Below are 17,136 nucleotides of genomic sequence, written 5' to 3' on the forward strand. Positions count from 1 at the left end.
CACGATGGTGAAGTAACTAAATCCCAGGGGAGCACAGCACACAAAGGGGGGGGGGATACCGCCACCCGGATCACCAGTACCACCACCGGCCCTCAGCAACTGAAAAGGAATAACACGTTTAGTGAAATTGAAACAATAAAACAAACAATATAACAAAACTATACTAATTAATCGGTAGGTTACAAATTAAACAAACTATACAAATTAACTACCCAAATGAAACAAAAACAAACAACTTAAGTTCACACCCAAAGGAAAACCCACAAACTACCCAAATTCAAATAAAGGAACTAAGGAACAGGTAATCTAACTAAATCAAAATAATCAAACAACAGGAGTACACTTATACAAATTAATCTAAACGAAAAGGGATATAAATCCCCACCACACGATCACACCATTAAAATGTCCATTAAATGATATAAAGCGGTGTGGCTGGCGTCCGTCTCCCTCTGAAGGAGGAGGTGAAGCAGCCAACTCTAGCAGGTGGCTAGACGAGCAGCATGCAGGGCAAGAGACGGACAACCAAACAACTTCCGAACAGTCAGTAGGATCCTCGAACACAAAGCAGCAGTGTTTCCTCGTCAGCTGATGGTGACGTATAGCGGCGAAATAATTACAGCCGCTCCGTTCAACTTCACCTCTCAGCAGCAGCAGACCCACACACACGAGAGGAGGGCAGAAGAGAGACCCAGGCAGCTACCGGCATCTCACCACAGCAACCCGGAGAGAGACACACACGCGCCAGGGGCACACCAGTCGCTCCTGACAAACAGGAGTGCAAAAGAGAGAGGCAGGGGGGAAGTCGCTGCTTAAATGCTTCCCCCTAGTTCAATGATTGGCCAACAGTGGCGCTCCATTAATTGCAGCCGCACACTGCATAAAGAAATAAATATATTTCTATGCTGCTACACTTGGACCTGTCAAGAGGCTGAAGTCACACTCCAGGCCGAAGGAAAAAGTAGGAGATAGGCCTCATGCAAGACATGAAGCCTACCACAGCAAGAGGTTTGAGTTTGGGAAATATTGAGGAGTCAGAATGACTCAGCATAACGAGAACTTGTTTGAAGTTCACAAGCCATAAAAAAAAACGTTCTCGCATATAACAAGTGCTAAGATCGATTAGAGAAAAGCTGCCGTTAACGGGCGTGGCTGGCACCGACTCTCAGTACGAGTGCTATTCTACTGAGTGAAGTGTCAGAGGAAGCAGGGTAGCTGCTCGGATGTAGGTAGTTAAAAGGTAGACGAATTTCCTCGCTACCAGCTTAATCATCCTTAGTTACACTATTAGGGTAATACTCTCCAGACTAAAGATCTGACCCTTTCAACGGAGAGCTGGACCAGTACCTCCTGTACAGAGGTAACTCGGGATCGAACTTTTGGTCGGTACTGACCGCTGTTCATGTAACTACAAATACACAGACATGCAATAATTAAACACATGCAGTCCTTTTGGTTTCTGTATTTCACTATTATGCATGATTTTACCATCACCTCTGAAACTTGTGACTTCCTCGTAAGTTGAAAAAAAAAGAGAACATGAAACCAGAAGACGTTTTTTATCATTCAAACGGCGTCCACGCTGCAGAGCTGACCTGAAGGGAAACAGCTGGAATCCTTCTGAGCGATGGAGGAAATCTACGCCAATGTTGAATTTGAAAAACCCGTCGACGCAACACCTTCGACATATCAGACAGGTTAGAGTGTTCAGTGAGACTGAGCTGAGAAATGTTTATGATTATCTGTCACTATTAGTGGTCCTATAGGCTCCTGTCTGTCGTCAGGTCCGACAAGTTCAAAGAGGAGATTACATGGAGCTCTTCTCTTTCTGGGGCTGCTGAGTGTTCTCCTGCTGGCTGCGGTCATCGGCCTCTGCATCTACTGTGAGTTTGTCTTTTTTTTTAAAGAGATAATTTGTTGGGCTGTTTCGCCTTTATTTATAGGACAGCTGAAAAGAGACGGGACATGTTGGGAGAAGAGAGTTGGGGATAGAAAAGAATAGATAAACCCTTGTTGATCCCACAACGGGGCATTTTTTAAGTGATGAAAAGCGCTAGATTAAAAAAAATGTATTAAATTATTCATTTTCAGTGTTACACTGCAGCAAATAGAAAAGAGACGAAGCACACAGTGCTCAACAAAAATTAACACAAACATTTTCAGTTATACAGAAAATACAATACCGTGCACAAAATGGTTGGACTTAGAAAGTATTATTGCACATGAGTATTGTGTTTTTTTATACATGTTGCACAAAATAATAGAAATTATTTTCAGTTGGATGTGTGTTTTTGGGCGACCGTCAGGGTCAGCCCTACACATGGGTTTGTATGTGACTGACTGACTGACTGACTGACTGACTGAGACGATTGCAACATCGCAATGACAGGTCATGGAGCACATTGGACCTCCACTGACGCGACTCTCTGTCTATACGGCTCTGGATACTTTGTTCAGGTTGCCGTCTTTGAACTCAGGTGCAGGTTGTCGTGTCATGAGATGAGCAAATGTATTACAATGGCACGGCAGCAGAGTCTGATTCAATCCACTGATACGTCATTAAACTACAGCCATGACAGAGTTTAATTTCAGCCTTTGAGATGTGATATCATATCATTCAACCAGGCAAAAGAAACTTAAGTCCACATCTCTCTTTGGATGCATGAGCTTTGTTCTGTTTAACAAACATTCGTCTTTGTTTTCTTTCAGCACATCATTTATCTGCAGAATCCTCCAATCTAACCGAGCGTCTCCAGGCCAGCGATGACCAGCTGTCCTCCCTGACGAAACAGAGGGACCTGCTGAATGTCAGCCTCACGGAAACGACTAAAAAGCTGGAAAGGCTTCAGAGTTTGTCCGGACAGAGTGAGTGCTCGGCCTGTGTGGCTCCTGCACACAGCTGTCTGTTAGAGATAAGATCGAGACCGACCGCAGCGGCGTTATTCAGAGAACATGACACCAATATTAAAAGTCTCACTTCTGTAAACTATACTTTCAGTCAGTTTGCCTCTGAATGTAATTTATTTTATGACCAAAATGCAGTTAATATTTGATGGCTTTGTTTTAAATGTGGCCACTCTCTCTGACTGCAATACATCTTCTTTATAACGTAATTTCCAAGGACCAACTAAAAGGCCCTGTTTGCACCTGGTATTAAACACCTGGTATTTGTTCTGATTATAGTTTTTTCTCCGTGTTACGGCTGTTTGGATTCACTGTTTACCGTCTCGTCTGCTCTTTAATGTCTTGTCTTTGACATATTTTACAGAGAAAACGTGTCCTTCAGGATGGGAAATGTTTCGTTGTTCCTGTTATCTCTTCTCCACTCAGTCCAGTTCTTGGGAAGAAAGCCGACAAGACTGCAGTGACAGAGAAGCAGATCTGGTGATCATAGACAGTTCTGAAGAACAGGTAATGTGAAAGTTTTCCTCATCCAAGTCTGTAGAGGATGCCCTCTGAGACTAACTTTTGGCTGTGTTACCGTCTTCTCAAAACCTTCTCACCGTTTTTTATTGCTTTATTCTATTATCTTTTTTTTTTCTCTTTCTATGAATTGCTTTTTTGCTTTAAATGCATTTCGAGTTCTGTTTAATCACATCTGTCACAATGTCTGTTGCTTTGATGTTAATTTAGTTAATACCAATCATGACATACTGTCATGAACCGGGGACCAAGAGGAAGGACTCAATTGCAAACACACAGACGGTGATCCAAATTCAGAAACGGTTTCATGTCACACAGGGTTCAGTACACAGATGAGCAGTCAGATCAGGCAGAGGTATCCAAAAACGTGAGGCAGATAAAGACAAGGTCAGAGGGCAAAACAGGGTCGGATCAATAGTCAAAAAACAAGAGCTAGGAAACAGGAAGCTGGAACGCGACACGGAGGTACAAACGAACTGGCAACGAGACAGGGGGTAAAATACAAGAGGTAATGGGGCTGATGAGACACAGCTGGGGAGAGCACAATCAGGAGCAGGTGAGCACACGACGGGGGAGGGGCAGGACACAGACCTGGAACAGAGACAGAGGTGAGGGATTTCAAAATAAAACAGGAAATCAGACATGAAACAGGAGGAAAAATAAAAGAAAACTAACGGGCGGACATGACACATAAGTTTGACAGGTTACATGACATGATGACTGTTTAATAATTAATAAATTATTTGATTTTGCAATGTTTTTAAGAGAATTATTATCAGATTAATGCTGCTTTGGCTCTGTGGCTAAATCGACGGCACCTACACAGAGGCGACAGTCTCCGATGCTCGACTCCCACATTTGCCCTTTGCCGCTTGTCTTCCCCCATTAATTCTATCAATGAAGAAGAACATTTTGTTTTAAATGTACATTTAATATGGTTAAAAGTTAAATAGTGATACCGCTCTCTTTCTTTACCTTCAACAGGAATTCCTCAGTAAAACTATCAAACAGGACACTTGGATTGGTTTGAGTGACAGAGACAATGAGGGCACCTGGAAGTGGACGGATGACACCCCGCTGACTCTGAAGTAAGGCACACAGTGACTTGGGTTGAATTCAGGCTCATAGACAAATATTTCTGTACGTAACCAGGCTACTTTTTATATGACTAGGTAAATAATTCTTATCTAAATCAAACTATAACGTATTTCTAACAAAAACGTTTTGGTCAGTCGAGTCAAAGGAGGCAAAACGTCACATTTTCTTCCACATGCAAATTTACTGGAAAAACTGAGAGCGCATTATTATTATTATTATTATTATTATTATTCATATTATTGTTATATGGGTGGGAGAATCCTGTAACAATTCACCTTCTTGTTAAACATGTAGATTCTGGGAGAGCATGCAGCCTGATAATGGAGGTGGAGATCCACGATGGGGTGAAGAAGACTGTGCGCACTTAAAAACTAACCGGAAACTTGAGGAAAACTGGAATGATGTACGATGTGATGCCTCTATGAAATGGATCTGTGAGAAATAAGTTTAGAAATGAATGAATCCATTTGTAAACATGTTTACAATGTTAGATATGATTACATGAAGAGCTTTCATATTGTTTTATCATCCTGAGAGAAAAAACAGAACGTCTAAGTCAACATGCAAAGTGTTTGAGGCCAGGAAATTATAATCTGACTTTTTTACCCCAAATCAAAATGTTTTATTGTGAAAATTTACCACAGGAAGCCATCATGTGTCTGACTTGTGCTGATCACTACCAGCAGTGACAGAAGCACTCAGATCATTTATTTACAAAGAATACAAGCAAATCTGACCTATGTAAAAGTACTGGCTATATACCAAAAGTGAAGAACTCATTATGCAAAATAAAGTTGTATCTAAATCCATAAAAATACATCATAATTATTAATATCTAATATATTTTATATTGTTAATATGATAGATAAACAAAACTAGAGAAGCTCTCACAATCTTTGTAACATCTTTAGGGGGTTCAAGGGAGGAGTTTAGCACCTTTTTCAGCCTTAGCCACGTGTGACGAAAACACCATGTTAACACATTGTAGTGGTATTGAGTGTGACCATTTATAGATGTACTCACACCTCGCACGAAAGAAAAAGTAGCACCAGTGTTGAAATACTTCTGGTAAAAGTACAAAAGTTCAAGCACCAAAGTCAAAATCTGATGTTGCAGCTACTAAACTTGGAGCTATTGGTACTTCTTTTATACACTGATCAGCCATAACATTATGATCGCCGGTCAATATTGTGAAGCTCCCCTTTTGCCACCTAAACAGCCCTGCCCCGTCCAGGCATGGACTCAACTAGACCTCTGAAGGTGTGCTGAGGTATCTGGCACCAAGACGTTAGCAGCAGATCCTTTGAGTCCTGTAAGTTGCGAGGTGGGGCCTCCAACGACCGGACTTGTTTGTCCAGCACATCCCACAGATGCTGGACTGGCTTGTCTTTTCTCCCAGGCCCTTTTCTGTGCCTTGTGCTGAAACCATCATCAAAGTGAAGCTTTATTCATTTTCCTTAATAATACCATACAGTATATACTTGTATACCAAAGGTGTTTCTTACACCAACAGTATTTCCTCTGATGCTGAATTGAGACATCAATCTAATCAATAGAAAATGACCTTACACTGTGATCAGCATTGTTGACATTAAAAATAAGTGATCACAATAGTGATGGGAAATGGAATCCCTTATCAGTGTAAATATTATAAGTATTAAAAAGACTAATCCAAAAGGTTTATCCACTGAAATGTTCAGTTAATACCATTAACTCATACCGGGTTGTTCCAATAATGCGACCAATCTGACGCTTCGAACAAATCCTTCACGAACGACACAGCACAAGATCACAGTGTTTCTACTTTACGGACCCACATTCATTCAAATGGGTCATTAACAGGATTCAGTCATCAACTTATAGTCAAAATTAAGTTGTATAAAAAGGGACACACCAGGTTGGGAAGTGACTGTGCCTCAAAACACAAAAATACCCTCCAAACATTGGAACGTCTGTGGAAAGGACTAATATTGATAACAACTGTTAAACACTCAAAATGCATGCACGTAACTTTCAGTAAACTCTTTTTCTTTTTTTTAACCATTTATAAAACTTTCAAGAGATATGAAAGTATTCTGTACTCTGCACCTTCTTTTACCCATTAAAGCCACCAGATGGTACTGTGGTTCTTTGATTCAGCCTTCTATCTTCAGAGACAGTCACCTTGACACAGTCGGATAACTGGGAGAGTCTTTTACTTCCATTTCTGAGGGTTATGACATAAATACTTTGAGGTTAGCACAGCTTCAGAGATGTCATGTCAATAATACTGTATTAACAAATAGTCCTTTTGTTTCCTCGGTCACACTGACCTACACCTTGGCTGACACACATTAAAATAATCGACGTACATCTGAGAGTAAATAATGCACAAGCACATTTCTTCTCCATGAAATAGTCCAGGATTAAGAAAGATTTCTAAATTGCAGTCAGTAATATCACATCCGACTGTTTGGAGTCCATCCTTCAACTGAAAGTTCCTGTAACGTCTCTGACTCTTCTTTCTTCAGTTCGGTCAAGTAGAGATCAGAGGCTGAAATAGTCAACCACGGCTCCAAAGCTGTGTTTCTTTCATCGTGCCTGACCTCACCGTTGTCGTTTGATCTCTGCTCACGGTCCCCAATGGCTCCGAGGAAGGGCCTACAGATTGCCTCCGCTCTTTTCTTTGCAATTTTTGATAGCTCGTCTTTTAAATGGCTACTCACATGCTCCTCCAGAAGGTCTAAATAAACCACTCTGTAGTAAGGAAGGGCCTCCTGTTTGCACCAGCAAACCATTTTGTATCTCTTGATTGTGACATAACAGAGGCTTATGCATTTACCAATGCACCAAACAAAAACGAGGGAGCCCATGGCGATGAGGCCGTAATTCTGGAAAAGAAACAAAAGGGTTTCATTTGTTTAATATGAATGGAGAGTAAAGCACAACATTTTAGTGGTTTCCCATTTCTAGCGGTAAAGCATCTCTTGCCAACGAAGAGGAGAAGTGGAAAGAATGTTCCCACACATTTACTTCAAGACAAAGGGCATGGGCAGAATAACACTACCAGAAAGTAAAGAGTTAAAAGTTTACATTTGTTTGTTTGAAACAGTTTATGAAACGGTTTATGAACTACAGGTTTTAAACTAAAAATCTGCAAACCTACTTATATTTCACACTCATGGAACTTCAGCATGATCAATGAATTGTGAATCTGAGCAAGAACACAGTCAAGCAAATGTTCTTTTCTCAGTAAAGTGAAGGTTTCTAGCACCTGCCTGGACATTCTTGGATGTACCAGTATCTCATTCGTAACATATTAAAATCTTAACTTTTCTTGAAACTTTTAGTTACATGCTCTATTGCTGCATATTGATACTTACAAGTGATTCAGTCTTATAATCATTTTCAATGCGTTTCTCCTCGTAGGTCAGATTGTCCTTGCAAGGTATTCTTGTCTGGTCGGAGTTCAGGTTTGTCTTCAGGCACAAGTAAAGGTCTCCATCAAACAGAATAGCAGCCAGCCATAAAGTCATCATTATGACAAAGTCCGAGACCAACTTACAAAAACAGCAAATCCAGGAGACAGTGTGGCAACGATGATGACGCCAGGGGGAAAAAATCCTGCTTTGGTGGAAGGGCTCAGTGATGTTGAGAACCCAGGTGAGGACCAAAGGAGGGACAAAGATGTACAGTAATCCCTTCCAGTGTACGCCTGGTTTGCACGAGCAAACATATTTCATGTCAAATATGTATTGCAGAATGTAGAGGATGAATACCAGCAGGAATGTACCCACAGCCTTTGTTAGAATTGTGACGAGTCTTTGAGGAAAATCGTGCAAAAAAGGAGGCATGCTGGCTGAAGATATCAGAAGTCAGACTGAGGTGTAAGATACTCTGTTGCAAGGCTGCTCCAGCTCTTAACGATCTTCTTTAATTCCTCTGGAGAAGATTCTTTCCATAGATGTGGGTGCGATGCTCTCTCATACAGCTGCAGAGTGAGAAGGTGTCAATATTTCACCCATAGGTGAAATAAAATTGGGCAGCAATCAGTGTGTCATTGTTTAACCACAATTTGCCAACCCTCAGCACTTTCATTATGATGGCCCCATGCTTTCACTTCTTAATAAAACTGGGGAGGATATTCCAAGACAATTTAGGTCCTCATTTTGACCAAAAATGCGTTTTCCAATTGGTGGGAAAAGGGGTTCACAAAAAATCTAAGAATCATGGCTGACAGTATCTTTAATTTAAAAAGCAATGATATCTTCGCGGCTTGCAAAAATAAATCTTATCGTACAGTTATAGATGAGAAAGTATTGAACATTTTTCTAATGAGTTTATGGTCTCACCTTGATAACCACGCTCGGACTAGCATTAACTGATAACCTAGCATATGCTTACATCTTGATCCCCTCATTCTCACTGGTGGATAAAGTTGGGCTTCAGAGAATACGAATACAGTCTCATGGTTAACATGTTGGATGCAATCTGCAAACCAAACTAGCGCTAACATTAGCAGATAGCGGATAACATAGCATTTGCTAACCGGTCGCTCCTCCCCAGTTCCACCCTCTCATCTAAATACTGTCTTTGCAACGGCCAAAATGCCAACCTCGAGGCTTCATAGCGGTAATAGGTGACTTAAAGGTGGCTGACAACTTCTTTTAAACTCAGTCCCAATCCAGGGGCAGAAGCCTTCGATGGGCATATTTGAAGGCCAATTTCGTCACAACAGCGCGTCAAAGGCTGTCCCGATTCGAAGGCTCCTCTAGATGCGCCCGACAAATGGGTCCTTTGCCCGGGCCATGGAAGGATTCATCGGGTGCATCCTTCACGGCCCAACGTATCCCCAAATTCATTGCACCAAATTCAAACAAGATGGCGGACTCTTAAGCGGCCGAGGAATACACTTTCAAATGTAAAAATGTTTGGTTTCAACTCCGTCGGATACGTTATGCTAGCTAGTTAGCCCACTAGCTACCTGTTGCTAGGCGACAGGAGAGGCGTTTGCTGATGCAAGGGTAAGGGCGGGAACAGGAAATCCTCAGACCAGACCGTCTCATTTCAGTTTGGCTTTAGCGGCCTACGCAGGCTACAAATGATGTAGAACGCCTCCTTCGAAGGCTGCAGCCACTGGATTGGGACACAGCTATCGAGTCTATTGACTATTAAGCTATTACACAATATTTCCCTTAGCTTCAAGACGTTATGCTAAGCTAAGCTAACCACCTCTTGCTTCCAGCTATTTTTAATGCACACTCGAGTGAGACAAATTCACCACATTCCCTAAAATATTTCTTTTAAATGGTAAATGTTGTACCAAAGTAAGCTTAAAGCTAATTTTCTCCTGCTGTCGGGCGGATCATGTTGTTTTTTCCCATGATTCTTTAGAAACTGAAATAAAGTACATACGACCGCTTATTTTCACATCTCACATCATCTTTTTTATATGTCGACACTTCTGTCACATGCAGCCTTGAGGTTAGCAGAATTTTTCTACCTCTTATTTTCACATGGTCAAATTGTAGAACTCCAGTGGTCTTCTGTAAATGTCCACACTTTTGTCACTCGAGCCTTGAGGTTGGCAAAATGTATCTGTGGTTATGAAATGTGTCTGAGGAGTCATCTCAGTTCATATCAGCTTATTTCCAGTAAAACCTGATTGCACCAAATCCAGGAGTTGAGCAACTTTTTTTCATATATATTGGCAATTCTATTATTTAAACTATGACAATTCTGGTCAAATTTAACTAGAAGTAGACTAATGGACTTATCTATCCTAATTTATATGACAGGGTTAGAGCTAACTGCCTTGTTTGAAATGCAAGATATTGGCCAGGGAACGCCCTTCACCTCTATAGATCATCCACTGTTACAGAAGATGTTATGCATATTTTATTAAGTTGTGTAACTTTCTATGGCTGCTTAAGACATGTATTAGTACCTGTGTAACTGAATATTGCACGAGTTGTAGGGGCAATTTCCCCAAAGTAATTTACATTTCAGTGTAGAGCTTGTAATGATCTGCATTGACAATTTTGAACCCAAAAGCACGACAACAGACTAGGAATCAAAGTAAATAACAAATATTTATTTACCATAAATTCAAAGATCAAAACACAAGAAATAACAAGAAAGCCTGAACTCACCCTGATATCAAAACCTGACTTCTGATAACCGAAAATCTCATAAGAAAAATCACTCTTTAAATAGAGGAAAACTCTAATCTAGAAACAAAATACCTAACTCTGATAAAGAATGAAAATCACTCTAAAAAGAGGAAAACTCTAACCTAGAAAAGAAATACCTAATCTAATAAGGAAATGAAAATCACTCAAAAGAGGAAATCTATACTAAATAAATAAAGAAAATCTCAATACTGGCAAAAACGCAGAAACAAAAATAATCTATCTAAACTAGAACTCTCACCGATCTGACTTGGAACATGAACAGGAACATGGAACATGGATCAAGGATCAAGGGAATTGCTGGGACGACTGACATGAAGACAAGTACGAACTGGCACAGAACAAAGGGAGACGCCACAATTTAAACATGAGGAAGGGAATGACAGGTGAAACCGATTAGGGAGGGGACAGACAATCGCCAGACGCGGGAAACACAGGGGCAGGAAGTAAAGTGATCTGAAACAAGAGGGAACAGAGTTACTTTCAAAATAAAACAGGAAATGACAAAACATGAAACAACGAGACAAAAACGGTAACTTAACTAAAGGGAAATGACGAGACATGACAGAGCTGAGGCAAAAGCATTTGTTCTGCTCTTCCACCTAAGCACATTTTCATTTTTTCCCCACCTTGAGTAAATTCTGGGAGGAAACGCAGGGTATTTAACATTATTTTGCCTTTACGTATACTAATTTTCTTCATTAAATGCTAGCAGCAGCCAATACTATATTTCAAAGTCACTTAGTATATAGTATTGTTTTTTTGTTTTTGTTTTTTACAGTATATTAAACACCAAAATAAGAGCCTTTTAGTTTTAAGTCTTAAGTCTTTAGTAACTTAGTAGTTTGCACCTTTATTTTGATAAGATAAAATAACTAATGTGACTACATGTCAACAAGTGTGAAGCACACACCTTAAAGGTAATATTTACTTATGGTGTTGTGTTAAAAGTGCTGCGAGGAAGGCAAAATAGGCAGCATACAGTCATTCTGTGAAGGTGGAAAAGGTCTGTCAACTGGAGTATGTGTGTGACTTATTGTTGAAGAAACGATGGATATTTAGGAGGAATGGCATGACAGGACTTTTGACTTAAGCTACAGGATCAGATTTATATTCTCAGAAGGTTTTGACTGCAGCCATGGCTTCGCTTGGGCAAATCATCTTCTACGGGTATGACAAAAAGGTTTAATTTTGTTCTCTTCTGATGGTAATTAAATTCTAAAATGAGGTATCTGTAGTGGATAAAGAAATGGAGTACATTTACACAAGTATGGTAATAGTGATACACAAATGCCCTCAAAGTGCTTTAGAATATGAAAAAAAACATTAACATAAAAACAAGAAGAGTATTAAAACTAATAATGAAAAGATTTAACATAGAACCATCTTTATAATAAAATCAAGATGAGATTAAAAAAAACATAAAATAGGATGCACAAAATTAAAGGTTAATAGCAACTTGAGAAAAAGAAGATAAAGATGAAAATGAAATACATGGAGAGAAGATGCTGTGTAGTGTGTGAAGTGCAATGTTACTTGACAATTTCCTTTTTTTTTTGTCCCCCCTTACCAAAAAGAAGTTTGTTTATGAATTGTTTGCTTCTTTGAAGAGTCAAATGTCCCCTCTAGACGTCAGAGACAAGTACATTTAAATAACACCTCAGGCCCAACTTGATAAAAATTATCCAATGTAAAATACCATGTACGGTACCATACAATATGACAAAGAAAAAAATATGACACAAAGCAATACGATACGATACAATATGATATGGTGTGATACGGTACAGTACGGTAAGATACAATGTGATATGAACGATACGATACTGTATGATGCACCACGCTGCGATGTGATATATAGGAAACGATACGACACGAAACAGTACGGTACGATACTATATGATACAGTGTGATGTGATATGGTACGGTACGATATGATATGGTGTGATACGGTATCATACAATATGATACGGTACGATACGGTGCAATATGATTCAGTGTGATGTGATATGGTACGGTACGATACGGTACATTATGATATGGTGTGATAGGGTACGGTACAATATGGTATAGTGTGTTATGGTACGGTACAATACGGTACAATATGATATGGTGTGATACGGTACGGTACAATATGATACGGTGTGATACGGTACGATACCATACAATATGATACGGTACGATACGGTGCAATATGATACAGTGTGATATGGTACGGTGCAATATGATACAGTGTGATATGGTACGGTACAATACGGTACCATACCATATGATGCGGTACAATACGGTACAGTGTGATATTGTACGGTTCAATACGGTACAATATGATACAGTGTGATATGGTACGGTACGATGCGATGTGACAGATAGGAAACGATACAACACAAAACATTATGATATGATACCGTGCAATATGATATGATATTGTATGATACAATTTCATTGTAAAATTTGTCTTGGAGTCCAATGGAGCACACATAAAGCTGCCTCCTTAACAAAAAAAACACATAAACCAGAAACACTGTAAATAGATGGAAATAAATAATAAATAATAATTTTAATCTTGCTTTTGTGTCTGCTTCCTTAAACTTCCTGTGTTTGTGTTTTACTTTATATGTAGCATGATTGTCCTCATCGTCCTATTCGCCACCCTCATCATTCTCCTCTTAGCCTTGGCTTTCTCAGGTAAGACCTGTTTATCTTTATGAGATCCTGTTATCATTAGTGATGGCTTGCCAGGCCTGAGGGGACACGTGTGTGATCAGCACTCCTCTCTATGTTTGTCTAAACTAGAACGCGGTTAATACTTAGTATGTATGACAAGATGCCACCAAGTGTTTGTGTGGTTTTGTGTGTGTAATTACAGTAGTTCTATTATGATCCAAGATAAACTACTTCTGTTGATGCATCAATGGGGAACTTTGAGAAAGGAAGTTGAAAAAAATACATACACATTGCAGGTATTTTGTTTTGGTAATAACACTTCTCATTTTTCATCATCACACAGACAACTCGTCCGAGGTGACGAGCACAAACTCGCTGCCCATTGCCAACCTTGGCGAGGACGTGATCCTCAGCTGCTACCTCAACGTCAAAATTGAACTCGCCCAACTCAGAGAAGTCTCGGTCACCTGGGAGAAGAAGGATCTGAAGGGACTGGTTTATCGTTATCAGGAAGGAGCTCCCGATCTCGTGGACCAGAATTCACAGTTCAAAGGGAGGACTCAGGTGTTCCCTGAGGCTGTAGGCACAGGTAACGCCTCCCTGCTGCTGCGGGACGTGAGGAGCAGCGACGTGGGGGAGTACACGTGCAGAATCAGCTCCTCTGAGGGCGCGGGGACGGTCAACATTAAGCTCAGAACAGCAGGTAGGGCAACTCGTCTTTCAGGTTTCACTGTCTGTTTGCTTTTGAAATGAAACACAGAGAACTTTGGTAACATTTTACTTTTACTCTCCATATTTAGCATTTATGGGAACTATACAAACATTTGATGAATGGTTTATGGATGGACTAGGAACTTTAGGAGGAACTACTGCGTTCCCACTGCAGGGACCAGTGTCAGTACAGTCATGGAGACTTTATTTTACCTCCAAAATGTCCCTGCAAGGGAGTGGTACTTTGCAGGGATTTCAGGGATGAGAATTAAAGTACTGAACATTTCCAATTGGTTGACCCTTACAGAAGACTTTTTCACACGTCAGAATGGGTCTTTAGACCTCAGTGGAAATGCAGTCAATGGGCTGGAGGAACTTTTTAAACCCTTGAAAAGTAGCTCCTTGGTCTAAAAGTCCTGGTTACTTTTGGTGGAAATGCAGCTATAGTATGTTATCAGTAGTTTATTCAATTGCTTGTAATTGCTATGGGGAAGATGAGGAGAGCATTACTAGTGATGAAGCACTCAACTGTTGAGTCAATCTATTCTCTTTAAAAGTATTGATTGGAAATTTACATTCCTTTTTCAAGGCTTTTTGAAAAGTTGTTTTCCACAATGTGAAAACTGAATGTAGAACATTCCCATTGCACAATGGATTCATGATTTTTACTTACCATTTTTACTGTCTCAGCCTTTACAGCCCCCAAGTTTAAGTTCTCAAAAGGCATCCTGTCTGCGGAGGCGAACAGGTGGTTCCCTAAACCAAACGTGACGTGGTCGGATCTTGATGGGAACGTTCTGAAAGGAAGCACGAGCTTCACGCAAAACTCTGCAGGGATTTACAGAGTAGTCAGCACCCTGCAGCCGGTCAACATGAGCGACACCTACATCTGCAGGATCGAAAACGAGCTGGTGATCGCTGTCTCTAAAGCAACTGTAACAGGTATGTTTGTACGATTACTTGTCTGCGATGTCTTAGAATTTACAGAGGGCACCCCAATACTTTTCAAAATAAGTTTAGTTGGCTCATTGAAACGTCTGTAGGAGCTTTGCAATGTCTAACCCATATCGAGGTTATTTTCAGATGTGCTATTTGTACATTAATAGTCAAGATAAAGTAATTTGGACCAACTGGAATGTAGAGGTGAAAATTATGGAAGCAAATCTGTCTCATCAGATTTTGACATTTTAAAGCCTTTGTATTTCAAGCACTGAATTTTCTTGCATTGAAATTATGTGTCTGAATTTAACTCTAAAATTTTCAATAACTCATTTCACTTTTATTTTTCAATGTTCAAAAATTCAAGCTATGAAAAATTCAAACAATGTAGGTACTCAAATTCGGTGGGCGAAATTCAGATCCCAAAATACGAGTTCAGATGCAACATCTGGGATACCAAGGATCCTTACCAAGCATGCAGGGAGAAATGATTTGTTGCATTATGGGAAACTTTACAGATTTACACTGGGACTGAAAGTTGCTTATCTGGCGTGCTTTATAAAAGTCAGAGTATGTCCGCCTCAGCTTTCTGTTCTTTTGTAGAAGGACCAGTGTATAAGATTAAAGATGATCTGATCAGAAGTATGTGTTTATTTGTGTATTATCATGTGAAAATAAGAATTATTGTGGGTTTTTTTTACCTTTGAGTGAGCTCTATAGAGTCCTCAGTGTCTCTACGGTAGCCCAGAACATACAAACCAAACACCAGCTCTAGATTTGTGGGGTTTTTTTTACTTCTTCATTATGAAATATGATTATATTCACTGATGTACATGAATAACTTCATTTGTCATGCTGCACAACAAACAAATAAATTAAAGTTACATTAAACAGATTTGCATTTGTCCAATTAATATTTAATCACATTTATATTTTACAGACACTCAAGTTTTTGGGAGGACGTACTTCACCTTCAACGCTGCATCGTCCATGCTGGCGTCTATTTACCTGAGCACTGTGGCCATTGTCCTCTACATCTATTATTTCACCTAATGCACACACATACGTACACTCTCTTTGTTTGTGCATGTTTTGAATTTTCTTTAGAAATTAATGGAAGTAATTATTGAAATAATATAAAATCTGTAAATTATCATTCTTTTGTTTTTATATATATTTTAAAGTGGATGTTGATGCCATGTAACAACGTTGTTATGCATTTCTCAGTTAACTTTAGCACCTTTTAGTTTCTCACACGTACAATAAGTGTTTTATATGAAGGCTCTATTCAGATTATTTGTCAGTAAACATTTATAAATTATTATTAGTCGGACTTTTCCACAATTTCTCTCTCTGTACAACTGAAGAAGAATAAATGAAGAATACCATTAAATGAAACATAATGTTACATTTCTAAATACAATGCCTGGGGTCCATTTTATGTATTATTGAGTTGTTTAAAAAATAGTATGGATTTTATTTGTTATAAAGTGGAGATAATGCATTTAAATACTAAAAAAAACACGTTTGTTGCAAATAATAGGCTACTTACTCTCACCAAGGTGCTCTGTGAATGATTTTTCTCGTATTTAGTGCACGTTTACGGGTGGAAAATCTTAACTTGAACTCAGCATTAGTGTTTATTTCTGCCATCAGAAAAGCTATATTTGTGTAAACCAAAATCTGCTCATCAGAAAAAAAATATGTCCGTTAATCTTGTAAAACAAAACCATGTAGGTCTGTCCTACCAGTAGATGGGGACAGTCATAGTCCCAGACTGGAATTAAAGAGTCCTGGAAAGTCTTTGGACCACCCCTAAAAGTCAGCGAGAGTCTCCTATTGGTCTGATATGAAGTGAGGTGTCAAATGTCCCACAGGGCTTTGAACGCAGCACATACTTTTCCCCGAAGAAAATTGGACTTTTCTTGCGAAAAGATTTGAACCGTTTGGTGGAATAAACCAGTTTTTGTCATCACAATGTAGAAAACTAGAGGATTCGCTTCATATGAAGGTTTTTTTTATGCAGAAGTTGAAGTTAAACAGAAGTTTTCATTAAGTTTGTGGGGCTCGGTGGGTTCAGGGTGGCAGTCATTGGGTTGTTTTCGGCACCAGAAATCACAAAAAACTTAAA

At 39.6% G+C, this 17,136-nt stretch overlaps 2 protein-coding genes across 2 annotated transcripts; both read left to right on the top strand.

The window, feature by feature from the left end:
* The first annotated feature begins 1,323 nt into the window (after positions 1-1,323).
* Positions 1,324-6,020, top strand: LOC138592746 (C-type lectin domain family 4 member E-like). Its single transcript, XM_069663617.1, has 6 exons — positions 1,324-1,697; positions 1,785-1,883; positions 2,710-2,865; positions 3,269-3,411; positions 4,408-4,511; positions 4,816-6,020. Exons 1-6 carry the CDS (start codon positions 1,628-1,630, stop codon positions 4,964-4,966), a joined length of 723 nt encoding a protein of 240 aa, XP_069519718.1. The 5' UTR covers positions 1,324-1,627; the 3' UTR covers positions 4,967-6,020.
* Positions 6,021-11,694: 5,674 nt separating this feature from the next.
* vtcn1 (V-set domain containing T cell activation inhibitor 1) lies at positions 11,695-16,145 on the top strand. The gene is made up of 5 exons (XM_069663730.1): positions 11,695-11,861; positions 13,312-13,376; positions 13,699-14,058; positions 14,757-15,008; positions 15,946-16,145. Exons 1-5 carry the CDS (start codon positions 11,830-11,832, stop codon positions 16,056-16,058), a joined length of 822 nt encoding a protein of 273 aa, XP_069519831.1. The 5' UTR covers positions 11,695-11,829; the 3' UTR covers positions 16,059-16,145.
* Positions 16,146-17,136: the final 991 nt, after the last annotated feature.

Source organism: Semicossyphus pulcher, unplaced genomic scaffold (assembly GCF_022749685.1).
Source record: "Semicossyphus pulcher isolate SPU_LCO1_2020_fin unplaced genomic scaffold, fSemPul1.0.p SCAF_15, whole genome shotgun sequence".
NCBI classification, from domain to species: domain Eukaryota; kingdom Metazoa; phylum Chordata; class Actinopteri; order Labriformes; family Labridae; genus Semicossyphus; species Semicossyphus pulcher.